General features: G+C 39.8%; 1 protein-coding gene across 3 annotated transcripts in view; it reads left to right on the forward strand.

Moving 5' to 3' along the window:
* Window positions 1-16,319, forward strand: part of Rngtt (RNA guanylyltransferase and 5'-phosphatase) — a 211,375-nt gene that overhangs the window by 41,462 nt on the left and 153,594 nt on the right. For all 3 annotated transcript variants that reach the window (XM_036180116.1, XM_036180118.1, XM_036180117.1), the window contains one exon: window positions 5,040-5,175. In XM_036180116.1, coding sequence (XP_036036009.1) covers window positions 5,040-5,175 — 136 coding nt within the window. The remainder of the gene's footprint in view (window positions 1-5,039; window positions 5,176-16,319) is intronic.

Here is a 16,319-nt window from a genome sequence, read left to right on the forward strand (position 1 = left end):
CCTAAAATAGATTTTTTGAAGTACAGATTTATCACCAGAGTTATGAATTGGTGTTATGAAATCAGCATTATTTTCCCTTTAAAGTGCTGGTAGGAATGTGGATTAAGACTTCAATGTGCCATTACACCTTTACCTGTCAGTCTTCTGTGTGCTTCCTAATGTTTACTAATGCATATTTTAGGGATTTTACTTGACCATACAATCTCAATGATGAAAAAAGATAAAACTGGATTGTTTCCAGGTCAGCTGGAAAGGTTACATTTACAGTAAAACATTCTATCAGTATGACTTCTATACTCTGTAATGACTGTGTGTACCTTTATAGAAGGAACACTGCAAGTCTAGATGTGGTGATGCCATGTTTGAGGTCCCAGGGCTGAGGGGCCTTCCTAGTGCTATGCAGTTTGGGAATCTTGAGCCTGAGCTCAGCCTGGGCTACATAGCAAGATCTGTACAAAATAAAAACCAAACAAACAAACAACAAAAAGCATGACAGAAAAAGAAAAGGTTTTAGTGAAATTTTGTGTCTTAATGAGAATACATATGACATGAATAATTCTGAATATTAAATTTGCAACTGAGATAATTTTCTAAAGAGAAATTATATTATACTAATTGTTCATGGTCGATGAAACTAGATCTGTAGTTAGGTATTGAGCCAATATCTAGCAATGTGTGAGGTAGTTATCTCTTTCTAAAATAATCTGGCTTACTTTCATGGTCTTGGGTGTGATGTGAGAATACTTTCTGTAGTCTTTAGCCTTTGTTCATGAACATGAGATAATTGATTACTTATTTATTTTGGTGTTGCACATGCTGGTTGGGCCTTGCACATGCTAGGAAAGTGCTCTACCATTGACTTGTATTCTTAGCCCTGCTCATTTCTTCCTGTAAGTATCACATAATTATTAGAATTGAGGCCAAATATTGTACTTTAGCAACTTGTTTCAAAATACATGTAGAGGAATCTCTGAATACCAGTGAATAAATAATTTTTTGTTATCTCTCTAGATACAGCTGTTTTTCACATGAACAGTCCTTTGAAGTAAATTCTATCCTCCAAAGTCTTTTTTGTTTTTAGTCTTTTAAATCTGTTGATATGCATGGGGACACAGTATTTTATTTTATGTATATAGTATTTTTATTTTTATCTTTTGCATGCATCATGTATATGCACCACATTCCTGCAGTGTCTATGGAGAACTGGAGAGGCATGGGATCCCCTGGAATTGTAGTTCCAGATGATTATGAGTCACCATGTGGGCACTGGAAATTGAACCCATGTTATTTGGAAGAACAAGTCAGTGTTCTTAAGCACTGAGCCATGTCTTAAGCCCTTACACTATTTTTTTTAAATTGATAATCTATTCAAAGTAGAAAGAAAGTTGGGCTCATAAGATAGATACATAGATGTGTGTGTGTGTGTGTGTGTGTGTGTGTGTGTGTGTGTGTGTGTGTGTGTATCTCAAGTTAGTTTATCACTACTCAAGAGATTACTATTTATTTTATATGAACATCATTTCTTAATTTCTGAGTAGCAAGTAAAGAAAAGTACAATATCTGTCTTAGGCTCAGAAAAGGCAAACCATTTCTCAAATTTGAAAATGTATTAACATAAGCCAGTTTTTTTTTTCTTGAATTTTGAATAAATATTGGGGTTAAGTTTAGAAGTCTGGGGCTCAATAAAACAGTTAAACTTATTTTTTGTTTTCTCATGATTTTAATTTCTTTTAAAAAGTTTTTTGTTTTTAGATTTTAAAATTTTATTTTGTATGATTGTTTTGCCTACATTTTTGTATAATAAGTACCTGGTGTCTAGGGAGTTCAGAAGTGGACATTGGATCCCTGGGTACTGAAGGTTACAGATGGTAATGAGCTATCATCTGGGTGTTGAGAATTGACCCTCTGTTCTCTGCCAGAGCAGCAAGTGGTCTAAACCTCTGAGCCATATGTTCAGCCTGTTTTTGTTTAGTTTTTGATACTGATTCTTAGGCTATATAAAGAGGCTGGCCTGGAATTCCAGAATCTCCTGCAGTACCTCTGAGGGCTGGTACTACATATTACTACACCTTACCTATGCTTTAAAATACCCTAATAATGTATGCATATCTTGACTTTCTAGGAGAAGGACACAGTGTTTTCCTAACTTGTGTTTTCATCAAATACCTCTTATGAAATACTGGCTCAAGACCTTAAAGATGATGGATTGTGTATCTTCTATAGCATATTTGTAGACAGTGTCATAATTACTTCTCATTTGACATTTTCTTGTGTTGATCTAAATTTCTTTTGGAACATAATCCAGAACATTTCTTGTGTCTTGCAAGAAGCCCAGTTTCTTTATATATACCCGGAATTACTACTTTTCCAAAGCATATGCAAGAGAGCCTTGAGTATTAACTATTCCTATTGCTTTTGAGCCTGCTAGATTAGTATTTGTTCCATAAGTTTTTCTCTCCAGACTGAGGCTGATTGTTTTTGTTGTTGTTGTTGTCTATTAGGGCTGCAGCTATTTCCACATGTAAGAAGGGCCTGAACAATCTGTCTCAGGGCCAGCTGGAATAACTACTTTAGGAACAGCGAGGAATACCACGTTAGCCCTCAGATACGAGCCCCTTGATGTTCACTGCTGCTCCTTTTCTTGTTGTTTGTGTTCTTCTTGCACTTTAATCAGTGTTCCTATTTCTCCTTACCTTTACTAAACACATACAGTAAACAATTACTGTATTAGCTGCTATCTGTTCATTCAATGTCTCTTCTGTCTCCTGATTTTAGTTTGCTTCCCCTCCATCTTTTACTTGTTGCTGACATACTCTATTCTTTGGGTAGGTGGTTGGATGGGCCATTATTTCCCTCTATTTTCAGCGTTATATCCTGAATATTCTTCCACATCAGTGTCCCCTGGAAATCACTCTGTAACCAAAGTGGACCTTAAACTTGTGGTCATCTTGCTCCCTTCCATCTTCCGTGTACTCTGATTACAGCCCCTTGCCACCATTCTGGGTTTGCATGCTAGGGCTTTGTGTATGCCAGGCCAACACTCTCCCAGCTGAGCTGCACTCTTTACTCTACTCTTTCTGTCATCAAACACAAATAGCTTGGCTGAACTTTCTTTGCTTTTGCCAGGATATTGCTATGTAGCCCATAGAAACCTTCAACTCTTGATCCTCCTACTTCTACCTCCTGGGCTTTATTTTTATTTTTATGTAATGTTAAATTTGAGCACTGTTTTTATTTGAGTGCACATGTGGAGGGTTGGTTTTCTGTTTTTTTTTTTTTTTTTTTTTTTTTTTTTTTTTTTAAAAGACAGGATCTCTCACTGGGACATGGGGCTCACTGATAGAGCTAGCTTAGCTAGGTTGTTAGCCCCAGGGTTCCACCTGTTTCTGCCTTCCTAACATTGGTATTACCAGTGTGTGCCTTAACAGCTGTTTTTTTTTTTTTTTTCTTTTAATGTGAGTATTATATTAGTTACTTTTCCATTGTTCTAATAAAGACCAAAGCAACTTATGGAAGAAAGGATTTATTTCACAGAATTAAAGTCCATGATGCAAAACAGGAGGCATGTTTCTAACCCCTAAAAACTTACATCTCGAACCTCAAGGGGTAGCAGAGAGAGACCTGGGCATAGCACAGCATTGGAAACCTTGAAGCTCACTCCCAGTGATACACCTCCAACAAGACCACACCTTTTCATCCTTGCTAAACAGTTCCATTAACTGGGGATCAAGTTTTTAAACACGAGCCTATGTGTGACGTTCTTACTCAGGTCACCATAGGTACTACAGATCAAACTCAGGTATAAATGCTTGCATAGCAAGTACTTTACTGAGTTGTTTCCCCAGCTCCCCAACATTTTTTGTATTTTTAATAGTCTTACTATTTACTCTGGCTGTCTTACTCTATAGACCAGGCTGGCCTCAGACTCAAGAGATCTGCCTGCCTCTGCCTCCAAGTGCTTGATTAAAGGTGTGTGCCATTATGCCTGGCTGAGCCATGGGATTATAAGTATAAACTCCATGTCTGGGTTGGTGCTCCATCCCCCCCCCCCCCCCCCGGGGGGGGGTGTAGCTTTGGAGCCTGCCCTGGAACTTGCTTTGTAGACAGACTGGCTTTGAACTCGCAGAGATCCTCTTGCCTCTGCTTCCTTTTTTTTTTTTTTTAAATGTTTATTTATTAAAATTTTTTCCATTTTACATACCAACCTCCAGTTCCCCTTCCCTCCCCTTCTCCCGCCTCCCCACCTCCCTCCCACTCTGCCCCCATCCACTCCTCAGAGTGGGTAAGGCTTCCCATGGTAGTCAACAAAGTCTGGCATACCAAGTGGAAGGAGAGCCTAGCCCCTCCCCATTGTATCAAGGCTAAGCAAGGTATCCCACCACAGGGACTGGGCTCCAAAAAGCCAGTTCATGCACCTGGGATAAGTCCTGGTCCTGCTGCCAGGGACCCCACAAACAGATCGTGGAGCTCCATTCTTGACATGCAGACGCCATACATTTAACTTGACTTATGAAGTATGACTACCTTATTAAGTGTGTAAATTTCCCCATATGAATGAGAAGAATTCTAATATTCTGATATTTTGTGTATTATAATATTGATTCAAAGAGAAAACTTGTGCAATTGGTATAGTAGAAATAGGATTGAATAATTTGAGCTCAGTATTTTTTCACCTTTGATATGGAAAAGGTAATACCTAATTTGTAAAATACAGTATATATGTTTGTGTGTTTATAAATGTTGAAATTTTTTAATACAAAAATTAACCAAAATTAGAGAAACATTTCTTCTTATACATCATATAAGCACTTCTGACATCACATTGTCTTCATAAAAATCAAATTTCCCTATTTTTATGTTTCCTGTAGAAGATAAAATAAAAAAAAATTGTGGTGTTTTAATTTTCATGATCAAGAGAGGGACTGTAGTAATCATTCCATGAAAATGTTGTCAGCCTAGGGAAATACAAGTTCTGCTGTTCTAATGACCCTGTTCTTGATCCCATGTGTTAATACTACCCTTTTAATGTTTTATTACAGTTACATGATGTTGATTGATGGCACAAATGAAGTTTTTATGATTGACAGAGATAATTCAGTGTTTCATGTTTCAAATCTGGAATTTCCATTTCGTAAAGATCTGCGCATGCATTTATCAAATACCCTTTTGGATGGGGTAAGTAACTTATTTATTTTTTTTTTAAAAAATGGTGGCACCTACTTTTAATCTCCGCACTTGGAAAGTGAGACAGTAGTGTATTGGTGCAAGGCCAGCCTAGGTTTTGTATTAAGTTCCAGACCAGTCTGCCTTCATAGTAAGACTATCTTTAAAAAAAGTAGAATCAAAAGCAAATCAAGCCAAACAATCAAAAAAAAAAAGCTAATAAAAAAAAATCACTGAAACTTCTAATGTTGGAATAACTTACATTGCTATTTTGATGGCTGTAACTGTAGACTTTGCACAGCACATTCATATCAGTGACATCAACTTTGAGAACTGAATTTTTTTTTTTTTTTTTAAATAGGTTCTTACATAGATAGTCTAGTAGTCTAGGCTTGTCTTGAATTCAAGAACTCCCTTTTCCTGCAAGTGGTGGGGTTATGATGTATATCACCACAGCTGGTTTTAGAGGGTAGATTGTTTTTCTGAGACAAGGTTTCTCTATGTAGCCCTGGCTGTCCTGGAACTTGCTCTGTAGACCAGGCTAGCCTCGATCTCAGAGATCTGCCTGCCTCTGGAGTGCTGGGATTAAAGGCATGCACCGTCACTGCCTAGCTAGAGTATAGATACTTAAACAGAGTTTGTTAGAAGCTTAAGGGAAGCTAGGGGCCTAATTTAGTCTCAGAGTTTGAATGTTCACAGAACCTTCAGCTTAGCTGAAAAAGGAGTGCTCTGATCAAGTATGTGCACTTGTATTGTAGATCATTTCTTGATCTGTTCCAATACTATATATGGTTTTTCAAGTAATTTTCTACTTGCAGTTTGTTTTGGACTTGTTATTTTATATAAGTGTCTGAATGGTGTCCCTATATGTATAAATACCATAATTTTTGATTTCCAAACTGTTTTTAGACTGGAGTTATAGGTGATTATGAGCTACTATGTTGTATGCTGGGAGTTGAACCTACGGTCTTCTGAAGAACAGTCTGTGCTCTTTTTTTTTTTTTTTTTTTTTTTTTGCTTTTGAGACTTTTAAATTTTATTTTATAATTTAATTTAATTTTACATATCAGCCATGGATTCCCCTGTTCCCATCTCCTCCAGGGCAAAGACTCCCCTGGGGATTCAGCTCAACCTGGTAGGTAGCTCAGTCCAGGCAGGTCCAGTCCCCTCCTGAGCAAAGTGTCCTTGCATAAGTCCCAGGTTCCAAACAGCCAGCTCAAGCACTAAGGACAGGTCCCGGTCCCACTGCCTGGGTGCCTCCCAAACAGTTCAAGCTAATCAACTGTCTTACTTATCTAGAGGGCCTGATCCAGTTGAAGGCTCCTCAGCTATTGGTTCATAGTTTATGTGTTTCCATTAGTTTGGCTATTTGTCCCTGTGCTTTTTCCAATCTTGGTCTCAACAATCCTTGCTCATACAATCCCTCCTCTATCTTGCCTATTGGACTCCTGGAGCTCCACCTGGGGCCTGGCCATGGATCTTAGCATCTGCTTCCCTCAGTCATTGGATGAGATTTCTAGCACAACAGTTAGGGTGTTTGGCCATCCAATCATCAGAGTAGGTCAGTTTGGGCTTTCTCTCGACCATTGCCAGTAGTCTATTGTGGATGTATCTTTGTGGATTTCTGGGGACCTCTCTAGCACTTTGCTTCTTCCTATTCTCACGTGGTCTTCATTTATCATGGTCTCTTATTCCTTGTTCTCCCTCTCTGTTCTTGATCCAGCTGGGATCTCCCGCTCCCCTAAGCTTTCTTTCCCTCGAACCTTGCCCTTCATTACACTCACGTCCAGGTTGTTCATGTAGATCTCATCCATTTCTCTGTCATTGGGCGATCCCCTGTGTCTTTCTTTGGTCCTGTTTTCTAGGTAGCCTCCCTGGAGTTATGAGTAGCAGTCTAGTCATCTTTGTTTTACATCTAGTATCCTCCTGTGAGTGAGTACATACCATGTTTGTCCTTCTGAGTCTGGGTTACCTCACTCAGGATGATTTTTTTCTAGATCCATCCATTTGCCTGCAAACCTCATGATGTCATTGTTTTTCTCTGCTGAGTAGTACTCCATTGTGTATATGTACCACATTTTATTTATCCACTCTTCAGTTGAAGGGCATCTAGGTTGTTTCCAGGTTCTGGCTATTACAAACAATGTTGATATGAACATAGCTGATCAAGTGCCCATGTGGTATGATTGAACATTCCTTGGGTATATGCCCAAGAGTGGTATAGCTGGGTTTTGGGGGAGATTGATTCCCAATTTTCTAAGAAAGTGCCATATTGATTTCCAAAGTGGCTGTACAAACTTGCATTCTCACCAGCAGTGGAGGAGTGTTCCCCTTGCTCCACATCCTCTCCAGCACAAACTGTCTTCAGTGTTTTTGGTCTTAGCCATTCTGACAGGTATAAGGTGGTATCTCAGAGTCATTTTGATTTGCATTTCCCGATTGTTAGGGATGTTGAGTAATTCCTTAAATGTCTTTCAGCCATTTGGGCTTCCTCTGTTGAGAATTCTCTGTTTAGTTCTATAGCCCATTTCTTAATTGGACTGTTGGGCATTTTGATGTCTAATTTCTTGAATTCTTTATATATTCTGGATATCAGCCCGCTTTGTCTTGTTGACCGTGTCCTTTACAAAAGTTTCTCAGTTTCAAGAGGTCCCATTGATTGATTGTTTCTCTCAGTGTCTGTGCTACTGGTGTTATATTTAGAAAGTGATCTCCGGTGCCAATGCGTTCAAGACTACTTCCTACTTTTTCTTCTATCAGGTTCAGAGTAACTGGATTATGTTGAGGTCTTTGATCCACTTGGACTTAAGTTTTGTGCACGGTGACAGATATGGATCTATTTGTAGCCTTCTACACATTGACATCCAGTTATGCCAGCAGCATTTGTTGAAGATGCTTTCATTTTTCCATTGTACAGTTTTGGCTTCTTTGTCAAAAATTGTATGTTCATGGGTGTGCAAATTAATATCATGGTCTTCAATTCAATTCCATTGGTCCACATGTAGGTTTTTATGCCAGTACCAAGCTGTTTTTTATTACTGTAGTTCTATAGTAGAGCTTGAGGTCAGGGATCGCAATGCCTCCAGAGGTTGTTTTACTGTACAGGATTCTTTTGGCTATCCTGGGTTTTTTGTTTTTCCATATGAAGTTGAGTATTATTCTTTCCAGGTCTGTGAAGAATTGTGTTGGTATTTTGATGGGGATTGCATTGAATCTGTAGATTGCTTTTGGCAAGATTGCCATTTTTACTGTGTTAATCCTGCCTATCCATGAGCATGGGAGATCTTTCCATTTTCTGACATCTTCTTCAATTTCTTTTTTCAGGGACTTAAAGTTCTTGTCATATAGGTCCTTCGCTTGCTTAGTTAGAGTTACCCCAAGGTATTTTATATCATTTGTGGCTATTATAAAGGGTGATGTAGCTCTGATTTCCTTCTCAGCCTGTTTGTCGATTGTATATAGGAGGGATACTGATTTTTTTTTTTTTTTTTTTTTTGAGTTGATCTTGTATCCTGCTATGTTGCTGAAGGTGTTTATAAGCTGTATCATTTCCTTGGTTGAATTTTTGGGGTCACTCATCATGTCATCTGCAAATAGGGAAAGCTTGACTTCTTCCTCTCCAAAATGTATCCCCTTAAGCTCCTTATGTTGTCTTATTGCTCTGGCTAGAACTTCAAGTACTATATTGAATAAGTATGGGGGGAGGGGACAACCTTGCCTTGTTCCTGATTTTAGTGGAATCGCTTTGAGTTTCTTTCCGTTTAATTTGATGTTGGCTGTTGGCTTGCTGTAAATTGCCTTTATTATATTTAGGTATGTTCCCTGTATTCCTGATCATTCCAAGACCTTTATCATGAAGGGGTGTTGGATTTTGTCAAATGCCTTTTCTGCATCTAGTGAGATGATCATGTGGTTTTTTTTCTTTGAGTTTGTTTATATGGTGTATTACATTGACAGACTTTCGTATGTTGAGCCACCCTTGCATCCCTGGGATGAAGCCTACTTGATCATGGTGGATAATTGTTTTGATGTGTTCTTGGAGTCTGTTGCCAGGATTTTATTGAGTATTTTTGCATCAGTGTTCATGAGGGAGATCGGTCTGTAGTTCTCTTTCTTTATTGCATTTTTGTTTGGTTTAGGAATCAGGGTAATTGTAGTCTCATAGAAGGAGTTTGGTAATGTTCCTTCTGCTTCTATTGTGTGGAATAATTTAAAAAGTATTGGTATTAACTCTTCTTTGAAGATCTGGTAGAATTCTGCCCTGAAACCATCTGTTCCTGGGCTTTTCTTGGTTGGGAGACTTTTAATGACTGATTCTATTTCCTTAGGGGTTATTGGACTATTTAAATAGTTTATCTGGTCTTGATTTAACTTTTTTGTATTGTTCTTTGTTTCTATTTTATTGATTTCAGCTCTCAATTTGATAATTTCCTGGCGTCTGTTCCTCCTGGGAGACTTTGCTTCTTCTTGTTCTAGAGCTTTCAGGTGTGCTGTTAAGTCACTAGTGTGAGATTTCTCCAACTTCTTTTTTTTTTAATTTTTAATTTTTTTTTTTTTTTTCAATGCAGGGTTTCTTTGTAGCTTTGGAGCCTGTCCTGGACTAGCTCTGTAGACAAGGGTAGCCTTGAACTCACAGAGATCTGCCTGCCTCTGCCTCCCGAGTGCTAGGATTACAGGCGTGCACCACCACTGCCCGGCCTTCTCCAACTTCTTTATGTGGGCATTTAGTGCTATGAATTTCCCTTTTAGCACTGCTTTCATAGTTTTCCATAAGTTTGGGTATGTGGTGTATTCATTTTCATTAATCTCTAGGAAGTCTTTAATTTCTTTCTTGATTTCTTCCTTAACCCAATGGTGATTCAGTTGAGCATTATTCAGTTTCCATGAGATTGTAGGATTTCTGTAGTTTTTTCTGTTGTTGAAATCTAACTTTAAACCATGGTGGTCTGATAGAACACAGGGGGTTATTCCAATTGTTTTGTATCTGTTGAGATTTGCTTTGTGGCCAAGTATGTAGTTGATTTTAGAGAAGGTTCCATGGAGTGCTGAGAAGAAGGTATATTCTTTTTTGTCCGGATAGAATGTTGTATAGATATCGATTAAGTCCATTTGAGTCATAACATCAGTTAAATCCTTTATTTCTCTTTAAGTTTCGATTTGGGAGATCTTTCCAGTGGTGAAAGTGGGGTGTTGAAGTCTCCCACTATTAATGTGTGAGGTCTACTCTCTTTGGTGTTCTATAGGCTTCTTGTATCTTCATAGGCATTTCCTGCTTCAAGTTGGGAAAGTTTTCTTCTATGATCTTATTGAATATATTTTTTGTGCCTTTGAGTTGATATTCTTCTCCTTCCTCTATCCCTGTTATTATTATTTGTAGGTTTGGTCTTTTCATGGTGTCCCAAATTTCTTGGACATTTTGGGTCATGACTTTGTTGGCTTTAGTGTTTTCTTTGACTGATGAATCTATTTCTTCTACCGTATCTTCAACGCCAGAGATCCTCTCTTCCATCTCTTGCGTTCTGTTGGTTATACTTGCATCTGAAGTTCCTCAGATTTTTCTATTTCCAGCTTTCCCTCTGTTTGTATCTTCTTCATTTTTCCTATTTCCCTTTTCAGGTCTTAGACTGTTTCCCTCATATGTTTCATTGCTTTTTCATGATTTTCTTTCAGGGACTTACTGTTTTCTTCTGCTTTATTTGTCCATTCCTCTAGGTTTTTATAGCGTTCTTCCCATTTTTTCTTTGTCTGTTCCTCCACTTCATTTTTGATTTCTTCTTTATAAGCCTCTACCCTCTTCATGATGTTATTCATAAGGTTGTTTTCTTTTGCTTCTTCCATTTTGTGATGTTCAGGTCTAGCTGTTGGAGGAGGCTAGGTTCTGGTGATGCTGTATTGCTCTTTATTTTGTTGTCTGTACTTCTGCCTTGACATCTGCCCATCTCCTCGTGGATTCCTTCTTGGTCTTATCAGTGCTCTTGGTTCAGACAGAGCTGACAGATTCAGGAAGCTTCTCCCTGTTCCAGATGGAAGTTCTGGGCCGGATGGGAGCTGGGGGCTGCTCTCTGAGTCTCAGGCAGTGGCTGGGGTCTCTGGTGGATAGGTGTGGGGGCAAGGCCTGGAGATTGCAGGGTCTGCTGGGGGTCTTGGAGAAGGGGAACCTTCCCAGTGGGAGTGGGGGTGGTGTCCTGCCTGAGGGCCAGAACCTTGGGCCAAGTTGGGCACATCTTCCTGGAATGGCTGGTGCCCAGGGATGGGACCTAGGGGCAGGCCTCTCTGGCTGGGTGTGACCCCAGGTACTCACCTATGGTCCAGATGGGAGTTCTGGGCAGGATGGGAGCTAGGGGCTGGTCTCTGAGTCTCAGGAAGTGCCAGTCTGTGTTCTTAAGTACTGAATCTTCTCTTTAGTCATTCCAAACTATTTTGATGGCAGAAATCGTAGGGTTAAAAATTAGTTAAGTGGTAGGAAAGATTGCTAAGTGGGTAAAGGTGCTCTCTGTGCAGGTCTGGTGACCTGAGTTCAATCCCCAGAACCTATGTCTGGTGCAAGGAGACAACCTGCTTTACAAGGCTATCCTCTGATCTTCACACACATACCGTGGTATATGAGCCCTCCCAATCAAGTTGAGAGTGGAGATTGATAAGTTCAAGACCAGCCTGGGCTACATAGTGAACCTGTCTCAAAAGTATCAAAACAAGGGGTACTCTTGGGATCACTGAGTGGATAAAGGCTCTTCTGTAAGTTTGATAACTTGAGTTGGTTCCCTCCACCTGGTTGGAGGGACCTGAAAACTGCAGTTATCTTCTGATTTCCACACATGTGCCATAGAATGCATACAATCTTCCCCACACATAAATGAATATAATTAAACACACACACATATAACTAAATAAAATATAATAAAGCAAAGCAAACATCTCTTCCAGCAGCTGGTTCTACATGTCCTGAATTGCAATCTCCAAAGTATCTTTATAAGTGACCAAGTGGACAGTACAGTTTTTTTTTAGATTTTTTTTCTAAGCATAACTTTAAATGTACATCTTTGTGTTCAAAATTGTACAGCTTTATGATAGAGTCCTTTTTTCTAATAGTACATTTTTATTGTATTTTATTTCTTTCTCTCTCTCTCTTTCCGTGTGTGTGTGTGTGTGTGTGTGTGTGTGTGTAGGTGTGGGTGTGTACATTCCTTGGCTTGTGAATAGAAGTCAAAGACTACTTGGAGATTGAATTCAGGTTGTCTAGTTTAGCTCTAAGCATCATTACACACTGTGTTTGCAGTGGAACTTGGTTTGGTATTTTCTCATTTAAAGAGGGTCAGGATGACTTTTCTGTTTTAGGGAATAGTGTTTGCAGTGGAACTTGGTTTGGTATTTTCTCATTTAAAGAGGGTCAGGATGACTTTTCTGTTTTAGGGAATAGTATGTATAGCAACAAACCTTAACCTCAAGTGCCTCCCTGGCTTTATCAGGTATTCCGTGGGACCTTACACAGTTCAGTCATTTTCCCCTCTGTGGTGAGGTGGGAGAGGTTAGGAAAGTCCGTAAGGTGATTGGATAGGGTCTGGCACTTAGTCCTTGTTTATGTGGTCATTATGAGATGTAACGTCTTCTCACTCCTTGGTGAGTTACTCTTTGATTCTGAGAGCTCCTGTTCAGATCTTTTCTACAGTTTTCTTCTGGGTGTTCATTTCTCTCATATTGGCTCATGAAGTCTTCTTGCTTACTGGGGCATACTTTGTTACATATGTTGAAAATTATGTTTCTTTTTTTGTCATTTCATGAATTGCACAAAAGGTTAAATATATGTAGGTCAAATATAAAGATCTTGATGCTTACTCTTTGGCTTTTTCACATTTTAAGACACCATTCACCACAGGATGTTCATAATACTAATATTTCTTTTAATGTTTTATTTACACATTTGAATATTTCATCCAGCCCAAATATCTTTTGATAGAAGCAGTAATATGCAGGTACTATTTTCTTATTTTCAAATGTCTCGGTTGTTGCCTCAATAAACACTTAGCTACTCTGTTTACCCTTTCTGGTTGGAAGTATAAGTTTTTGTATGCTAGATTCCACTGTTACCATAACATCTCCTTGCTTTTTCTTTCTTCTAGTCTTCCCTTCCTTCCTTTCACAGGGTCTTGCTCTGTAGCTCAGGCTGTCCTCAGAGCTGAGACCTTGCCTCTGTCGCCTAAGTGCTCAGGTTACAGTGTGTACTACCATAACAGGCTACTGCTGCTGCTTTCTTGATTCACTTCCTTTTTCCATTAATCTTCGTTCTTCTAGTGATGGTTTTAGATTCTCTTAATCCTGTGAGTTTAATGCACATCTCAGGATCAGAGAAGCCAATTGTATACCCAGTCTCCTGATGTTTTCTCCTTCCTTTGTTTTTTGAGTGAACCAACTACACATAACAAAGTTAGACTAGATTGCTGTGTTATACACTAGGTGTTATAACTATGTGCTGGTCTAGATGGCAGTAAGCTTATATTATTTTCTTCTGAAGAATTCTGTGAGGCTTATTTATTTTCTTTCTTTCTTTCTTTCTTTCTTTCTTTCTTTCTTTCTTGCTTTTTTTTTTTGAGCTGAGGATCAAACCCAGGGCCTTGTGCTTGCTAGGCAAGTGCTCTACCACTGAGGTAAATCCCTAACCCGAGGCTTATTTTTAGACCTTTTGCTTTCTTGGTTGCTATGGTTTCTCATGGTTGATCTTCGTGCCCCATCAACACGGGGCAGTGCAGGGTGAAATACTTTAAAATTAAAAGAGTCTTTCTGATAGTTGGGGTAGTTTATATTGAACTAGTATTTGTTGAGTTATGAGTGCAGGCATTGCTTAGAGTGTGGAAGTCTCTTCTCTCTGGAAACTATTGGGAAGGATAAAGATTGGAAACAATTGTGGGTACCCTTAAGTAAAACAGTAACCCTGAGATGTGTTCAAAACAAGTCCTGTGGACATTTGGAGGAGAAATGAATCTCATTTAATGATGTGAAGTGGATCTCCTTTATGTAGGAGTTTGTAGTAAAGTTGGGGGCTGGGGAGATGGTTCACTAAGGAAGAGAGCTTGCTGTGCAGGAATGAGGACCTGAGTTTGTATCCCAAACACCCATGCAAACCTAATTGTGGCAGAGTGCTTATAACTATAGGGCTGTGGAGGGCAGGGACAGAAGGATCACTGGGGCTTGCTTGCTGGCAGCTGACCTACCTACAGGTTCAGTGAGAGACGATATTTCAAGTGACTAAGTCTGAGACTAAGACAACTGATGTCCTCTTCTGACCTTTACAAGCAGGGGCAGGCATACCATACATGTACACTTAAACTGTGCATGTATACATACACATAATGAAAAATGGATATATGGAGATTTCTGTTATTCTGAGGCTAGTCCATATAGGAAATAATGTCTCAGAATGAGATGTGCAACAGTCTGCAGATCTAACTTGGTAATACTATTTATTTTCACTTCAAACTTGGATAACTGAGAACAACATAATAGATTCTTGTGAAGTCTCTCTCTCTTTTTTATTTTTTGTTTTCTCAAGACAAGGTTTCTCTGTGGCCTTAAATTCATAGAGTTCCTCCTGCCTCTTCCTCACTGAGTGCTGGTATTAAAGGCCTGTGTCACCACTGCCTAATTTATTTTTTTAATTGAAAATAGATTCTCTGTCATACAACACATCCTGACTGCAGCTCCCCCCCCCCTTCTAGCTCCCTAGGGGTTGTGTGCCCTCTCCTCCATTTTTCCTTCAGAAAAGAACAGGCCTCCAAGAGATGACAGCCGAACAGGACAAAGCAAGATACAAGACAAGGCAAAAGCTCTCATATCAAGGTTGAAACAAGGCAACGCAGACAAAAGAGTCAGAGATCCCTGTTAGGAGTCCCACAAAAACATCGTTAATTATGTAGGCCCTGTATTTGCTGCCTTAGAGTCTGGGAGCCCATGTGGGTCCTGCTTACTTGATTCAGAGCTTCATCTTCTCCTGGTGCCCTCAACCCCTCTGACTCCTACAGTCTTTCTGCCTGTTCTTCCCCAAGAGAGGGACCCAATAGAGACCTCTAATTTAGACTCTCTCTACATAGTGTTTGGCTGTGGGTTTCTGCACCTGTTCCCATCTGCTGTTGGAAGAAGCCTCTTTGATGACTGGACAAGGCATTGATCTATGAGTATAGTAGAATATCATTAGGAATTGTTTGATTGTGGGTCATTCCCCCCCCCCCCCCCCGCCCCCAAGGACTCTGGGCTATCCAGTCTCTAGTTCCTGGCCATCCAGGCAGTGTTGGGCATGGGCTCTCTCTACTGGATTAAGCCACAAGTTAAACCAGACATTGGTTGGCCACTCTCACAAGTTCTGAACCACCACTGCCCTAGCACATCTTTCAGGCAGGACAGATTGTAGGTTGAAGGTTTTGTGCCTGGGTTGGTGTCCATGTTTCTCTTTTGGTAGCCTACAGAGTGCCTTCTCACACCAAAGAGACCAGAACATAGGGGTGAAGGCTCCATGCAGGCGTTAGCTCAAGCTGGCAGTGTTTAATGAGCTGTGTGGATTTTGTCCTCAGCAATGGGGCCCTGCTGTCAGTTTTTGGAGAGCAGCTCTCTGTCCTAGCATCATCCTAGGCTGTTTAGGGATCTCCATGGAACCCGCTTGGCCGGTAACTCAACTGAATGCAATCCAGTCTCACCACTTGCCTGATTACAAAAATGGCCAGTCCAGACTCGGTATCCTCCATTTCTAGGAGTCCTCACTAGGGTCACTCTCATAGATTCCAGGAAGTTCTTACTGCACAAGATTTCTACACTGCCCCCCAAACAACCCCAAATTCCAGCCCACCACCTGATCCCTACCAGGTCCATCCCCCCCTGCCCCCATTCCACCTCTAAAATCTATTATTGCCTCTTCTCCCTGAGAGCCCTCTTCTTTACCTAACCAACGCTCTTGTGAGGTTTTAAAAAGCTGTTTGGTCCATGACAGTTTATACTTGGGCCAGAATTACAATTGCCGTATCTGTTCCAGTTAAAGTCCAGTGTAGTTTGCTATTTCTTTTACATTTTCATTTGCAAATTGTTTTTTAAATTCCAAATCCAAAGATAACCCAAATTTTTTAAATGGATATGGACATTGATGTTCTTTTATGCCCTATTAGGATATATTTCTT

Source organism: Onychomys torridus, chromosome 2 (assembly GCF_903995425.1).
Source record: "Onychomys torridus chromosome 2, mOncTor1.1, whole genome shotgun sequence".
Lineage (NCBI taxonomy): Eukaryota > Metazoa > Chordata > Mammalia > Rodentia > Cricetidae > Onychomys > Onychomys torridus.